The following is a 15,999-nucleotide window of genomic DNA, read 5'->3' on the forward strand; positions in this document are numbered from 1 at the left end:
TTTAGAAACATTAATTTGCTATTCGTTTGTGAGAACCTGGCGTTCCTTAAATCATGGCTTGATTTTTCCAATCATCAAATGAAAAGTGGGTCTGTAGGTGTGAATAAGACTAATGCAGGGTCGCTTTTCTAGGCGCACGTTCATATTTAACGCCCGGCACAATCGTGGCGAGACGTGGCGTGGCGCTTGCACAGGCGCGCGCGCGACTTCACCACGCGGGGCCGCAGAGCATCTGGAGATAGAGGTTGAGAGGGGCGGCCGTGCTTTGCCTGGCCCCGCCCCGGCCATCCCTCTACCCTGGCAGCGGCAGCGGCGGCAGCGTCTCCTCGATCGTTCCCTGCGTCTGACCCTCCTTCCTTCACCGGCAAGGCAGAGCAAATCGAAGCGAGGCAAGGCACGCTGACGCCGGAGCTCCTGGAGCAGGAGCGCTCGGTGGCTGGAGACGCACAAGGCAGAGGGCACCACTGGGGCAGCAGCTGAGTACTCCTGCCGGGCCGGGCCGGTGCGGCTGCTGGGAGCCCCGGGGGGGGATGGCGGACGGGACTTCATGTGTCCTTCCTTCGGGCTCGCCCCGGCCCGGGGCCCCCAGCGTCCTGCCGCGAGAAGAAGGTGCTGCGGCCGCTGTAGAAGCTCCGGATGACCTGAGCTCGCCACGTTCAGTTTCGGGCAGCTCGGCGGGTACCAGCCGCGACAACTCGGCCGAGAGGGACCCCTTAGTCCTGGCCAAGGCTGCCCCTGCCGCTGGCATTATGAAGGTGGGTCCCGATCGCTTGCGCGTCCTCCCGCCCGGCGACCTTTCTAGTGAGCCTAGAAAGGTTCCTTCAGCATTTGTGCAACGTCTCTTTCCTTTATAAACAGGAATCCCACAGGGATTTCCTCTCACTCCAATCCACAAGGGCAACCTACTTAAACTTAAGCTAACCTCCTCCAGCCCGCAACCTGAATATCGTGGTTCTGTCCTCATCTGACCTTCTAAATCAACAGAGGACCTAACCGATCCAGAGATTCCTAACCGATCTGTTCTTCCTTCCATGCAGCAGCGCCCCTTCTTCTGAATGCCCTCTACTTAACTTCCTTCCATTTCTAAAACAACAGGTTCTGAGCCTCTTGCTATGAGTAAGTGTGTGTGTGTTTGGGGGGGGTGTCTCTTTGGCTTTTGACTTTGTTTGCTAAAGACAGAGGAAAACTCACTGCATGTCGGCAAAGGTGTTCTGGTCATCATTCTTGTCTGATATTCTGAAGATTGGTGTGTATATGAATGGTGTGTGACCAAGAAAGAAATTTGGGATTCAACCCTACTTCTGATTAATACAATCTCTGCGAAATCTCCTAGCTGTTCTTTGAGCTAGCTCTGCTCAACCCAATCTGAACATTCACATTGGCTGAGTTCATATGATACACATAACCAGGTCAGTTGCAATTTAGGCACTACATTTGCACACTATACTATGCTTGTTTAATTCAATCCCCCCGTTTTAATGTATAAATCTAGTCCATTTGGTTAATTCAAAGTCATGTGTATGAACCAAAACCCAAAAATGGGAAAATTCAGTAACCAGGTTACGTTGGGTAAACCAAACCTCTTTGTTCCCTGAGGTGGGATTGCTGGTTTTATCACCCTCTCCTGCAGAAGACTGCTTTGAATTCCTCATAATTTTTCTTTCTCCCTCTTTAGCTCATCCAGGATGTTTGTTTGGAAAGTCATTTCATCCTGCTGCTTTGAAGTTCTAGTAGAGATGCATTTGAAAGTCTGGTTCCTATATATATAAATGTTCTTTGATTTTTCTGTGTTAATTCAATGATTATGGGTGAGAGGGAAACTAAGTTGAACCTCTGAGCCCACCACAAAAAAACAAATGCATTTGAACTGGTATGCATATTGTGATTGTCATTAATACTGATTGTAGATCCACATGCTGTAGTACTCTGCTATTGTAACAATCAAGTGATGAAATGAGCATGCCTTAAACCAAAAGGTGTTCAAGTAGAAGATTTACTTCACTTTTTTGATAACCTTCTGTAATTATTGGTATTAGTACTGCCTTGCAGCATTATCTTATGTGGGAATCCCATGCTGGATCCATGTATACAAATAGTCTCCAACTTATGACCACAATTGGAACTGGAATTTCCATCATAAGTTCTTGCAACCATAAGTCAAGTTGGACCCAATTTTACAACAATTTTTACAGCTGCTGTTAAATGGCTGTTAAGCAAATCACATAGTTGTTAAGTGGATTCATCATTTCCAATCGACATTTTTTTGCCAGAAATAAGCAAAAAAGGTCACAAATCAGTCAGATGATTGCAGGATGTTGCAACTGGTTATTAAATACAAGCTGATTTCTTGGTGCTTGAATTGTAATCACATGAGTGCAGGGATGGTGTGATAGTTGTAACTGAGTACAGATTTTAACTTCCTTTTCCATAGCTGTTGTAATGTTAAACCACCATTGAATGAACAGTTGTAAGTTGAGGACTACCTGTACATAGCTGTCCATACGGGGATTGGTGCATGCAATCCCTGTCATTTGTTTACAGCTTTGAACTTGCATAATTAGTGGGGAATCTTTTTCATATGTTAGTATTTTTGCAAGTTCATGAAAAGACACATGGCAATTGGCAGTTACCAAATACTTGAATTATTTCCAATGGCAAGAAGCACATTGAAGTCAAGTTTTGCTGATGTCTGTGACTTTTTAATGTGAGGTAGGTAGGTGCATATGATGTAAAGAACATAAAGCTATGAATTGATCCACTTAACAATTAGTTCATTTCCATAGCTAAATTGAGATTTCCAATCTATGTAAGGAATTAAGGATGATAATTATTCTACTTTAACAAACCTGATATATTATTTCATATCATATTCTTTAATATTGTTTCTCATACTAAGATGTTAGCATGTTACTAGATCCCTGAACTATATTCATTAGAAAGAGGATTACGGATCACATGCCTCAAGTCACCTAAAAGATAATTCAACTGAAAGCCGTGAAGGCCAGCTTCTGCAGCAAAAGTGAGCTCCACATTGCTCCACAACGTGCGAATCAAGTCAACTATCACGGGTGTCTTAAGGCAGTGTTTCCCCCCCCAATTTTCCAGCAAAGCTTTTTACGTAGTCTTGATCCATTCACCTAGAAGAGCTAATGTGTGAGCTGAACCACCATTCCTTCAAATGATCAGTTGATCAGCAACAAAGGTGCTAGCCTAGCAGATTACAGGAGATACCTTTTGCAAATTAGCCAAAGCTTTATAGGAAGACAAAAATTGTTTTCTGTCCTTGAGCCACCCCCCTTCTCTCTGTGAAGTGGTCTCAGGTTCCCTTGGGCTATTTATGTCTTGTTTACTCAAACTGAAGGAATCAAGGCCATTTCATTTGATGGAGCCAAGGAAACAGAGGGAGAAGGTCCCAAGTTTGCGTTTAATTTCATCTTTTATGAGTTGGTGGGAATTTGTAATCTTGTGGGCCTCAGTTCTGGGAAAAATTTCTTCCAAGAAGTTCTGCTGGTTTCATTCTGTGATAGACAAGCCTGGATAGAGAAGCTTTGTCAATGTTATTTGCCATGTTTGGGGCATTAGTGCACCTTTACAACCTGACATGTTATTTGTTGGTTTCATTCAGTGCAATGAATAATTTTCATGACTGCAGGCTTCCTAAGACTATTTAAGGTAGAAACCTATATCTCTAATTAACAACACCTTAAATCAATTTAAATGCCATATTTTCAACAAAAGAGCCGATTGAAAGAAGCCAGATCCATAACAATAAAAGCAGCTTGAATTACATACCAAAAGTGAGTGCAGTACATATTTAAAAAATCCTTTAATAAACTAAAAGAAAACTGTTAATCTTTAAAGCATTATTAAAAGTAAAGCCACTGCAGAGTACAGAGAGTAAAAGTTACTTTAAATCCTAATCAGTCACATTATACATTTGATGAAGGAAATTGCAACTCACAAACACTTAAATTAGAAAAGTGCTTACTCCCAACGTTTTACTATTATGAATTAACCAGACTCTCTTACTCTCTTATGCCTACCTTAAGTTAGCATTATCTCTGGAACTAACATTTACGTGCCTTCATTTTTGAAAGAGATATTTTGGAGTACAGCTTCCAAGGGCCTTTGCTATTGGCTATGATGGTTGAGGTTAATGGGAACTAAAGACTAAACATGGAGAGTGCCAGATTGCCTTTGATTGGAAGCTCCTAAGGTATTGCTGAGTGCATGAAGAGAATCTGTTCATGTTTGAGCAAAGGGACCTGCACTCGGATGATAACTGTATTTGGCCCTGATTGAAAACACAACTGGAAGATATTGTAGCCACGATTTCCATTTCTCCCAGTGGATTTCTCAAGACACTGTGGGGAAATGTAAGTGGCTGCATCCAGCCAGTTGCTTTTGCTGAGTATTAGATTTTATTTTAAAAGGAGATTGGGGGTGGGGGTTGACAGGCATCAATCTGCAAACCTTTGAACCCAGGATCTGCCTTAGACTTTCATTGTTGATCCGGACTCCGTGAAGTCACTTCTCTTTGCAAAAAAGAATTATCTAAATTCGGCTAAATCCAAAGGTATAGCCTAAGGCCTCAGAGTTGACAGGCACCTGGAAATACTTAATTATAGTTCCCAGAGAGCTCTGCCTTACCAAGTTGTTAAAGTTGCCAAAGGGGGCACTTATTAGGGTACCTCCAGTCAGTAATAACACTGAATTAATAAATTAATTAATATTATTAATAGTTAATATTAATAATTAATTAATTACTAGAGAGTAATCACATAAATTCTCTATATTTAATGAAAATGAAACAAAACCAACGTTGCTTTTTGAAGTGGGTTCCCTTTTTGTAGCACATAACTCCTGGGTCAAGTCAGCTGTTGACTAAGAGCCTTTCAGGAAAAAGATTTTCCAAAGAATAAACATGATTTTGAAGCAGGTAGGAGTTCCCACCATTTCTCAACTTAATATAAAGAAGCTATAGCAACAAAAAAACAAAAAAAGAGGTGGTTTCGCCTATATTTTAAAACCCCTATAGTTCTTCCTGCTATTCTAAGAGCTGGGGTGATAATGCTGTGTTGTTCTGAGTTTAATTTTAAAGCAGACCCAGGGGGAATTACTGTGCCTTGGGCCTTCCTAAGAGTTTCTTCCACCAACTTAGAAGACTTTGTGGATTCCACAATGCTGAAATTAAAAATATCTACATTCTCAGATAAAAGAAGGAATATTTTGTGACTCTTTGGAATATTTGTGAATAAAAAATGTGCCGAAATACTATTATTATCTAGTTTCCTGAGGTTTTAGAGGGAATTGCTGCACCAGACAGCAATTTATGGACAGTTATGAAATACTTCAAGAAAATCTAAAAAAAGTAGTATAGGTAGTCCTTATCTTATGACCACAATTGAACTCAAAATTTATGTTGTTAAATGAGAAATTTCCTAAGTGAGCCCCGACTTTTGCTGCCAAATTTATTAAATGAATCACTGCAGTTGTTGAATTAGTAACCTAGTTGGTAAGGGCATTTAGTTTCCCCATTGGTTTGCTTGTCAGGAGGTTACAAAAAATGATCACATGACCCCAGGGACACTAAAACCATCATAAATATGAACCAGATGCCCAGCTTCTGAATTTTGATCACATGACCCTGGGGAATGCAACAAAGATTGAAACTCTGAAAAATCATAAGTATTCAGTGCTGTTGTAACTTTGAATGGTCACTAAATGAAGTGTGAAGGATTACCTGTGTAGATTTCCACAAAGCAGGATGACCTTTAAAAGCCCTTTGCTAGTGCTTCTTTCACATCTCTAGCTTCACAGCCTTTAGGCAGAGAAGGAAAGGATGTTAAGGCAGAGGAAGGCAGGGGGAAAAAAGGCTTTGTTTTTGGTTTCTGATTCTGCCTAAGATTAGCTTTTAACCTCCTATTTGCAGTTGATACAGAAATTAAATCAGATAACAACCAACATGCTAGAAAACAGAAACATAATTAAACATGATCTTTATCAATTAGAAAAATGGATCTGTACTTGTAAAAATAATATCTATAGAAGAAATTTAAAATTATAGCTAGCTGATCATGAGGTAAATATGAGTCAACAATGTGATGTGGTTACAAAAAAATGTAGATGTGATTTCTTTTTAGGTTGCACAAGTGGAAGTATAATTTCCAAATCATAAGTTATATTCTGCATTGGCCATTTTGGACACCACTATAAAAAGTAAATTTGTCTATCAGGGTTGGGAAAGGTACAAACAATGCAAATGACCACGTGCCTGAAAACTAGTGACTTTCATGATGAGCAGGTGGAGGAATTGGGTACATTTATCCTTTTAAAAAAATTGAAGAGGAATACAATTGCACTCTTCATACATACCTAGGAATGTCATCTAAAAGGTGACTGACCTATTCGCCATTATCCTAGAGCAGGGGTGTCAAACTCGATTTCATTGAGGGCTGCATCAGGGTTGTGTTTGACCTGGGGTGACGGTGGGAGCATGGCTGGGGTGGGTGTGGCCAGCTCAACGCCACTTGTGTTGGGCGAGCCTGTGGTGGTCCAAGCGCTCTGCCAGAAAAAATGGACTCCTGGGAATTGTTTTCAGTTGCGATGGCCTTCTGAATCCTTCTGCCAGCACATGGCCCTCCCAAACTCCCACTTTCTCTAGCAGAGGCACCATGGGCCTGTCCTTCGCTGTTTACAGGGCAGTCCCATGGGGCCGATCTAAGCACCCCACAGGCTGGATCCAGCCCCCAGGCCTTGAGTTTGACACCCCTGTCCTAGAGAATAGGATATTGAATCAAGGATTTCTCTTTTGTGAAATGTTAGGAAAGTATTTTTTAACAGAAACAGCAATTCAATAGTGAACCAATGTTTATACGTTTTTTAGGGGGTGGGGATGAGTTCAAAAAGAGTCTGAATGTGATGCAGAGATTCCTGCAATGAACATTTCTGTACTGAGTAAATGTCCTTTTTTAATGGTTTATGAGTTTCTGATTCCAGAATGCAGATTACAGAAGGTGGTATTTTGGATCTTGATAACTTTAACTATGATAGCTTATAAAATTAATCTCAGGTTATGAACTTCCACATGATCTCCCACTTTTTTTCTTAAACTACCTATTTCCAAAGCCACTTGTGTTCCACCATATTGCCAGCTGTAGATGCACTTGGCTGGATCAACTCTTAACTTCATTCTGTCCTCTCTGCTGTATTGTGCAGATGTGATGGATTAGTATTTCAATTGTAAAGGAGAGGTTTTTACTGAAGTCACCCAATACGATGCCTTTATTTGTTATTATTTCACATACTAATGCTACTTTATGACTTAATGTGTCAAGGGGCCATCACTAAACCCAACTAATCAGGAGAGGTTGACTTTCCCTTTGTAGGTTGTAGAGAAAGTGGTTGCAGGGCAGTTTCAAAGAGCTCTGGAAGAGATGGATTATCTAGATCCCTTTCAGTCAGGATTCAGGCTAGGATATGAGATGGCATTAAAAAAATACTTGCATGGATGGGGGCAATTCTTACTCTTCTTGACATCTTAGTAGCCCTGACATCTCAGTAGATCCTTCTGGACTGGCTTCAGGAGTTGAGGGTGAGCAGCATTGTGTTCTGGTTCTTCTTCTATGGTTGGTTCTGGCTGGTGTTGATAGAAGATGAGAGATTTTTTTGGGTGGCCACAGGGTCTCAATTCTTTATTCTCTCTTATTTAATAATTACATGAGGCCATTGGATGAGGTTAGTTGACAGTTCGGAGTGAAATATCATCAACATGCTAATGATACCTCCCCTTTGTCTACTCTGGATATTCTGTCTCAGTGCCTGGAGGCTGTAGGGCTATAAATAAGATACAATGGGCTCCAACAAGACTCAGGTAGCTTTGGTAAATTAGCCCTTCTGTTTCCAAGTTATTTCTACCTTTGTTCCTGGATGGGATGACACTGCCTCAGCTGGGCCTGGTACACAATATAGAGGGTCCTCTTGGACTCAAAACTCCTGTTGGAAGAGTAGTGGTAGTAGTTAGAGGATCATTGCATGCCTTCAGATAATGTGCTGGTTGCACTCATTTTTGGACCGGGAGGCTCTACTCACTGTCATTCATGTCCTTGTGATCTACTGCTTGGACTAGAACAATGTACTCTGCTGCTCCCTTGAGGTACTTTGAGAGGCTTCAGCTGGTACAAAATGCAGCTGCTTGGGTTGCAAATGGTATTGTCTATTCAGAACATGTAACAACATCATCGCCAGTGTGCCTGTGGGTGCAAAGGAAGGTACAGGTTGTTATCTTTAAAGCCCTTCATGGTTTGGGACTGGGTTACTTAAGGGGCAATCTCCTTCTGGTCATTTCTACCTGGTCCTGTCTAGTCCAGCAAAAGGGCCATTCTCAATGTTAGCTTCCATCAGCCCATGCCAGCTGTTGGGTACTAGAGGCACGCCTTCTTGCTGCCTTGATCATCCTCCTCCCAAGATTAGGAAGCCCTAACCTTGCTGGATTTTCTGGAGTCTTTGAAAACCTGGTTATATGCCTATATCTGGGTTCCTGACTGTGTGAAGGCCCTCTTTTCCTGGTTATGCTGACACCAATGGATTATAATACCTTTTGGCTGCTGCTTGTATTTCATTTTTTTGTGTATCGTGTTTTAATTATTTAAAATATTGCGTGCTGCCCAGAGTTCACTGGTTTGATGGGTAGCTTTACAAATGGAATAAATTAATAAATAAAAATTTTAATTAGTTTATTCTCTGAGATAGATCTTTGTGTAGTAAACCATAATATCCATACAGAAAAAAGGATTAGCAGATTAGAAAGACATTCAAATTTGCAGAATCTGAAATAGCGACATTTGATTTCATACATTTGATTCTATCTAGATAGTTTTGTTATCACTTGATTTGATTCTAAGGAGAAAGATCTAAAAACAATCTAGTGAGATCCAGCACACCTAGGATGCATAGAATGATAATTAATGTTCGTGGAAAGAACCCCCCCCCGCCCCCAGAAATAAATAGCTTTGAATTGTTGGTAGATCCCATTTGGCATTGTTCACATGGTTTAAGATTAGATTTTGGAATCAAATGTATGAAATCTAATGTCACTATTTCAGATTCTGCATGTAGTCGAAGAAAGATTCATAAAAGTCAACTTCATCAAAAGCTTATTTTTGGATGTTATCAAGTTTAATAAAATTATAAATATTGATGTTCTAGTTGTGCATCAGATACATTGTTCATGTTGCTTAGTGAAATAAATGGATTGTGGGAATATTCTTAAACAAATGTTATTAATTCTGCCCTTCTCTTCTCCCATCTCCCCACCAGATTTATATTTTCTCTCCCCCTCCCTGCAGATTTATGTTCTAAATGGATTTTTATTTTTATTTTTGGCAGCATCTACAGTTTCTGTTTTAGGAATTGTGAAGCAATGAACACACACACAAAAAAAGACTGGGTGTAAAAATTAAATTGAGTTTATAGTTAACTATCTAAAATATATTGACAAATTTATGAGCAGATGAAGCCGCCTTCATACTGAGTCATTGGTCGGTTCAACCAGGTGCTGTGCTGAGGTCCTTTTAATTAAAGATTTCGTGGAATTTTGTGCATACAAAGCTATTTCTCCATCACTGCAGCATTGTTGTTTTAAATGACTTCTCAAATGTCATTTTAACATGAAATTTAAATTCAACACCCAGAATTTATCAGACCTGAATAGAAAGTAGATGTCATCCCTGCCTCTAACTGTTAGCTTGCAAAGTTTGGGGCAGAGATCTTCCTTGGACTGATCATATTTTGCCTGTCTAGTTCATTTTTGCCTCCTGAACTGACAGCATTTCTTCAAGATCTTGGGCACAGAGCTTTCTGTTCCTTGACCCTGCAGCGACAAGGTCCATCACTGACCTTTGGCATTCAAGACTTGTGTTTAGGCCCTAAGCTGGGGGTCGGCAATATGTGGCTGTAGAGCCTCATGCGGCTCTCCTATGGCTCCCTGTTGGATGATTCTGACCACTGGCTGGCCAGCCCCTCGCCTTCCCCTCGCAGTGACTCCTTACCTGCCCTGAGAAGGGAAGGACAGTGATGGACTCGCTCCATATTCCAGGCCAGGAGCAAAGCATCCCTCTACTTGCCTCTTTTCTGGCCCTTGTTGGTGCTGTGTGCACCTTGACCACTGGGGGAGACGCATGACTTTATCTCTCCCCCGAGACACTGGCTAGGCTGGCTGTAGCCAATGCTCTGTGTTGTAATGGGCTCCAGGAGAAGGATGGCGGAATGCAGTCTCCCCCATTGTGAAGCATGCTGTTTAAGTGTGCTGTGCAAGGCGCTACAGGAGCAGCAAGCAGGCTATGGAGGTGGCGACAGCAGTGGTGTCAGCACCAAGAAAGATTGGAAGAAGAGGCAAGTAGAGGGGCGCCTCACTTCCTCTCTAGAATATGAAGCGAGCCTCCATCCACCGCCGTCACCTTCCCTTGTCAGGATAGGTGAGGAGTGACTGCGAGGGGAGGCGAGAGCCGGCCAGCCAGTGGTAGGATCATCCGACAGGAAGCCGCAGGGGAGGGCCCAAAGAGCCGTATGCTGCTCTAGAGTCGCATGTTGCCGAGCCCCGGCTTAGGGCTTGAACTCAAGTCTTGAATGCCAAAGGTCATTGATAGACCTTGTCACTGCAGGGTCAAGGAACATAAAGAGGAGAGAGAAAGAGAGCGATGAGTGAGACAGAGACAGACAGAGAGACGTGTGTGTGTGTGTGTGTGTGTGTGTGTGTGTGTGTGTGTGTGTGTGTGTGTTTTCCCAGAGAAAAGAAAATACCGGGAGCCACAAAATCAGGGTAGCCGTGGCTGGGTGTGTGTGTCATGTGACTGGGTAGGAGTGAGTGATATTGTGTTGGCCATGCACACCCAGGTTTTGTGGGCCCTGGTGCTTTATTTTCTGTGGGAAACGGGTCCAAATGGCTCTTTGAGTGTTTAAGGTTGCAGTCTCCTGCCCTAAGCTGTTGTCTCCCTCTAAATCTTTTTAAGTAGGTAAAACTCAACTCTGTGGATACATCCATGCAATCATCTTGCTTACAGGACGGAGAAAAAGATAGCCATTGTCTTCTTCAGAGATGTTGTTTCAACTTCTTAATCTAGCCTTTAATCTGGGATTTCTCGATGATTTTCTCCCAAGTACTGACCAGCTCGATCCCTGCTTAACTTTTCAGAGTAGCTAAGGCTGCTTAGGTGACAGCACCTAGCTGAGCTTTAACTAGAAACCCTTCTGTTTGAGGATGAAGGGTCATGGGGGGAGGGAGGGAAATCTGCAGGCTGCATCACTTCCTCTCCAGCTCTCTTTTCCCTTAAGGCATCTTGCTATAACTATTCTTCTCTCTTTCCCCCCCAACCCCCCAACCCCAAACAATTTCAAAACAGTTCTGGCATATGAACCCTGGCCTATGGGGAGATGCCCCTGTTAGGTGTGTGTTTCTAAAATTGGCTTTTAGCTGTTCTTGCATCATAGATGCTCATCTCCAGAATAGGTGGCTGTCACCCGAGACCCGCCTCTTTGCTCCTTTCAGCCTATTTTAAGCATTGATGCTCCAGTGCTATTAATACAGGGTGTGTGGGCTGTGTTCCAGTCCTCCCCTCCCTTGACAGGCTTTCTCCTGCACCTTAGAGAAGGAGGAATTAGCTTGTCTTCCAGGCTAGTGGTGTGCTTTTAAAGGCTAAATGCATGCTTACACTTGAGAATATGGGAGTTGGGGGGTGAGAGGAAGCATATTGTTCCCAGTAGCTGGGGGAGGAAGGAGTCCTGGGAACTGTTGTGTTAGGAATGATGTGAGTGATAACCTTTTTCCAATGAATAGGGGAAGACAGTAGAGAAATCCAGGGGGGAAAAAACATGCAGAGAAAAGCGACACTGCTTTGAAGGGGCCAAACAGGTATGTTTTAATGATTAATGTGACTGCGTATCATGGTTAAACTCTTAGCTTGGTCTGTCAATCAATGTTGGGATACCATCTGATTTTACTATGATGGAGGCAGGCCACTCTGAAATAGATGTCTCCTAGAGAGGCAGGACTAGAAAAAAAATTTCATGCATGAAATCTTGTTTCTAGTTCCTGCCCTTTCTTCTTCTAGAGAAGGGCTGTCAAACTCCCGCCCTGTGGGCCAGATGCGTCATATGCTGGCCATGCCTACGCCGGGTTTAGTGAAGGGAAAAAAAATGTCCCAATGAGTCACATGATTCCACCATGAGTTTGACAATTTTGTTCTAGAGAATATGCTTGCCTATGAATTCCACTGCCATTTTCTAGGTCATGAGTATCTCAATTGCACCTAGGCTATTGTACTTAGTTTTTTTTTTAAAAAAAAAATATTTTCCTAGGATATCTTGGAAGATCTTTTCTTTTTTCTTTTTAATAATGTTTACTGAAAGTTTCAAGAAAAAAAAGAATATATTTTTTAAAAAGAGAAACACGTTCTCACATTTTTGCAACTTTTTCAACGACAGGCAATGAGCAAGTGGGTTAATCAACTCAAAAACCTTTAACTCCGCACCATGACCTAAGTAAAGTATTGTCAGTACTGCAACTCCCAAGTTGCTGACCACGTGCTACATACTTTTCACAGTTACTCATTGCTGTTCCCAGTGGAAACTAGGTAGCCCAGGCTGAGGAGAGGACAGAAGCAAACAAGTAGCAGCAGGTGCTAGTCATCCCTCATGTTCTTCACTGATGGAACCCAGTTATTCAAGATCTAAAATTGGCTTTGTGTGCCTTTGATTTGGTCTTCATTCCTGGTAACTGCCTGGACTGCTACCTGCAGTGTTCTTGATAAGTGTTCTTGATTTTCAGCAACACTTTCCCTTAGGGCTGAAGCAGAACGACTGACTCAAAGTCAACCAACTGACTTTGTGGCTCAGATAATTCAGTCTCTCAGTTTCTAGCATGGTGCCTTACTCATTATACTAATCTGGTTTACATTGATTTTATCAGATAAATATTAATTCCTAGTGACATTTTGCCCTCCAGATATCCTGAGGGCATAGTTGCCAGCCCTAAGAATTAGCCCAGATGAGGAAATTGTCTCCCATTGGAAGAGGAGAACTATATTTTATTGAGATAGGCTATAATAATAGAATCTTGCAAGTCCGCATATGTACATTGGGTCCAGGAGCCACAATCCATTAGATTAGATTAGATTAACAGAGTTGGAAGGGACCTTGTAGGTCATCTCGTCCAACCCAACGCCCAAGCGGGAGACCCTACACCATTTCTGACAAATGGCAGTCCAATCTCTTCTTGAAAGTCTCAAGTGATGGCGCTCCCACAACTTCCGAGGGCAAGCTGTTCCATTGGTTGATTGTTCTCACTGTCAGAAAGTTTCTCCTTATTTCCAGGTTAAATCTCTCCTTGTTCAGTTTCCATGCATTATTCCTTGTTTGGCCTACAGGTGCTTCAGAAAATAGCTTGACCCCTTCCTCTCTGTGGCAGCCCCTCAAATATTGGAAGACCTCTATCATGTCTCCCCTGGTCCTTCTCTTTACTAGACTAGCCAAGCCCAGTTCCTGCAACCGTTCTTCACACGTTTTACATCTTTCCCTCTTAAATGCCATTGAATCAAGGAGAATCTGAATTTCTTTCTAACATGATACCCTTTTCAAGGGTTAAAGAATGCTTTTTCCTAATTGTTTCTTTAATGGCTTCTGAAAACTTTTCTCTGATCATCTAAACCTTCCTTCAGGCAGCCCTAGATCTGGTCAATACTCTCATCTATTAGTTACCCCCTGACAGCACTAGATTCATGGGCTCCAATAGACAAAATTGGAGAAGAAATCCCAAAGGGCAAAAAAGAGAGAGAGAGAGAGAGAGAAATCTTGCTGTTTAGAGTGTATGAAGCAACAGCTTTACCTGCAAGGGCCTCAGTTTTGAACCAAACAATCTAAATCAACTCATTCCTCCAGATCATAGGGAGCTTAAACAGAGTGTGAACATGTTAGCAAAGCATCATAGAGGCACTAGTTTGGACAGTATTCAGTTCATAGCCAGAGGTTAGGTAGCTAACATGATCATTGAGAGAGAATTGTGGCTGAAGAATTGGAAACAGATTCCGAATCCTCAACCTTCTTTCTATCAAGTCTATTGAAGGGAAGGGGAGCAAACTGTACAGAAAGGCCATAAATAATATCCAAAATAATATCCAAATTCAACCACCTAAATATCAGCTAATTACAGTTACCTGGAAGGCATGCTAGACTAGATTTCTACCCTACAATATGATAACAATAGAATAAATGTTTTAAATAAATAGTTGCTTTTAAAATGATTTTATATGTCTTTTAATTTTTGATTTGGAGTTGCCTAGAGTTGGTTGAAAGATAGGCGGCTATGCAAATGTTTTAAATAATTAAATAAATAAAATAACAAAATAATCAAGACCATTGTGGCAGTTTTATTGCTTTGAACTCTTTTTGACTTATAAGCAAAATATTAAGGGAGAGAAAACTGGACTACTCCCACAGGAATTGTCAACAGAATTCCTTCCAGCCTGATCTTTGAAATAGAGACAGATACCTCTTTCCAAATTCACTATCTTCCCCAGAGAAAAAACAGACCACCACAATTAATCTAATGTACTTTCTCACCCTAGCCTACTATGAAAATAAAGTGGATTAATTCTTTTTCCCATATGTTGCTCTGAGTTCTGTAGAAAAGAGACAAATTTGCTAATTTGATAAATTTGGAAGTTGTGAAATGAATATAAGGAATAACCACCCACTAATCTCCTCCCACATTCACTCACATGTATATAGCTATAACAGTCAAACTCTATTTTAGAATTACATGATGGGTGCTTGATGTTCCCATTCTACAGATGACCAAACTGAGGGTAAAACTTAGTAGTTTTCTCCTGGATTGCTCAGAGATTAAAACTTGGACTTTTCTCTCCAGGTTTTGTCCTGCAATTTGCTTGTACTGCTGTCAGAACCCACCTTAAAAAATGGTACATATCAGCCTTTGGGAGCAGCCCAGATTACAAACACTTAATCCTAAAAGCAAGTCTTGAGTTCTAATTAGAAAGTTGTATTAAGAATATTAAAGGGATGTGGTAGCTCAGTGGCTAAGATGCTGAACTTGTTGATCAGAAAGGTCGGTGTTCTGACCAAGGCTTCCAGAGACCATAATTAAGCACATGCTTAGTTAAAACAACTCTTGTTTTATTTCGACACCGGGAATTATATTCATTCCCAGCCTGTAATGAGTCCCAAACAATCCCTCGAGATAAGCACCCACCTTTCTCTCCTTTGAATTGCTGCCAACAACAAAAATGCCAAGTGAACTATAAAAAACCAAATGAAGTACAAAGTCCATGCAGAGCTTCAAGGATCCGAACAGAGAGAATGACTTTGCTTCCTACAAAGGTTTCTTCACCTTTGCCTGTCCTTTATACCTTATGGGAGGGGCAATCACCTCCAAGCCTTACTTCAGAATTGCCCCTTTTGTTTTAGCTGCTCTTGCCTTCTAGCAGCTCGGTGTACATGTGCACTGGGAACAGGCTCCCCTTGTTCCTCTGCCTCGCTGCTGCCAGACTCTGGAGGGTCTGGAGTCAGCACCCCACTCCCAGATGGTCCTGGCTCCATCTCTGCATCGGATGCAGGACCCTAATCTGAGTCCTCTCCAGACTCCAGGACTGGTCCCCATTCTTCCCCACTGTCTGATTCTGCTGCTGTCTGCAAAGGCTGCTGACGAACCACAACAGTTGGCAGTTTGGTAGTTCGAATCCTTAGCGCTATGTAACAGAGTGAGCTCCCATTACTTAGCCCAGCTTCTGCCAACCTAGCAGTATGAAAGCATGTAAAAATGCAAGTAGAAAAATAGGGACCACTTTGGTGGGAAGGTCACAGTATTCCGTGCGCCTTCGGCATTTACTCATGCTGGCCACATGACCATGGAGATGTCTTCGGACAGTACTTAAAACAGGTGTGCAGTTCTAATAGGGTGTGTAATCCTTCATGGTTGAATTTACATCC

The 15,999-nt window shown here is 41.9% G+C and overlaps 1 protein-coding gene across 2 annotated transcripts in view; it reads left to right on the plus strand.

The window, feature by feature from the left end:
- The first annotated feature begins 301 nt into the window (after positions 1-301).
- The window catches only part of LOC113442903 (inactive phospholipase C-like protein 2), a 56,230-nt gene continuing 40,532 nt past the window's right edge, over positions 302-15,999 (plus strand). The window contains exon 1 of one of the 2 annotated variants that reach the window (XM_026710746.2): positions 302-755. In XM_026710746.2, the coding sequence (XP_026566531.1) occupies positions 531-755 (225 nt within the window). In that variant the 5' untranslated portion in view covers positions 302-530. Of the gene's footprint in view, positions 756-995; positions 1,117-15,999 lie in introns of those variants that run through there. The other variant, XM_087917676.1, reaches the window with a different exon arrangement.

Source organism: Pseudonaja textilis, chromosome Z (assembly GCF_049901715.1).
Source record: "Pseudonaja textilis isolate UNSWEBS1 chromosome Z, rPseTex1.2, whole genome shotgun sequence".
Classification (NCBI taxonomy): domain Eukaryota; kingdom Metazoa; phylum Chordata; class Lepidosauria; order Squamata; family Elapidae; genus Pseudonaja; species Pseudonaja textilis.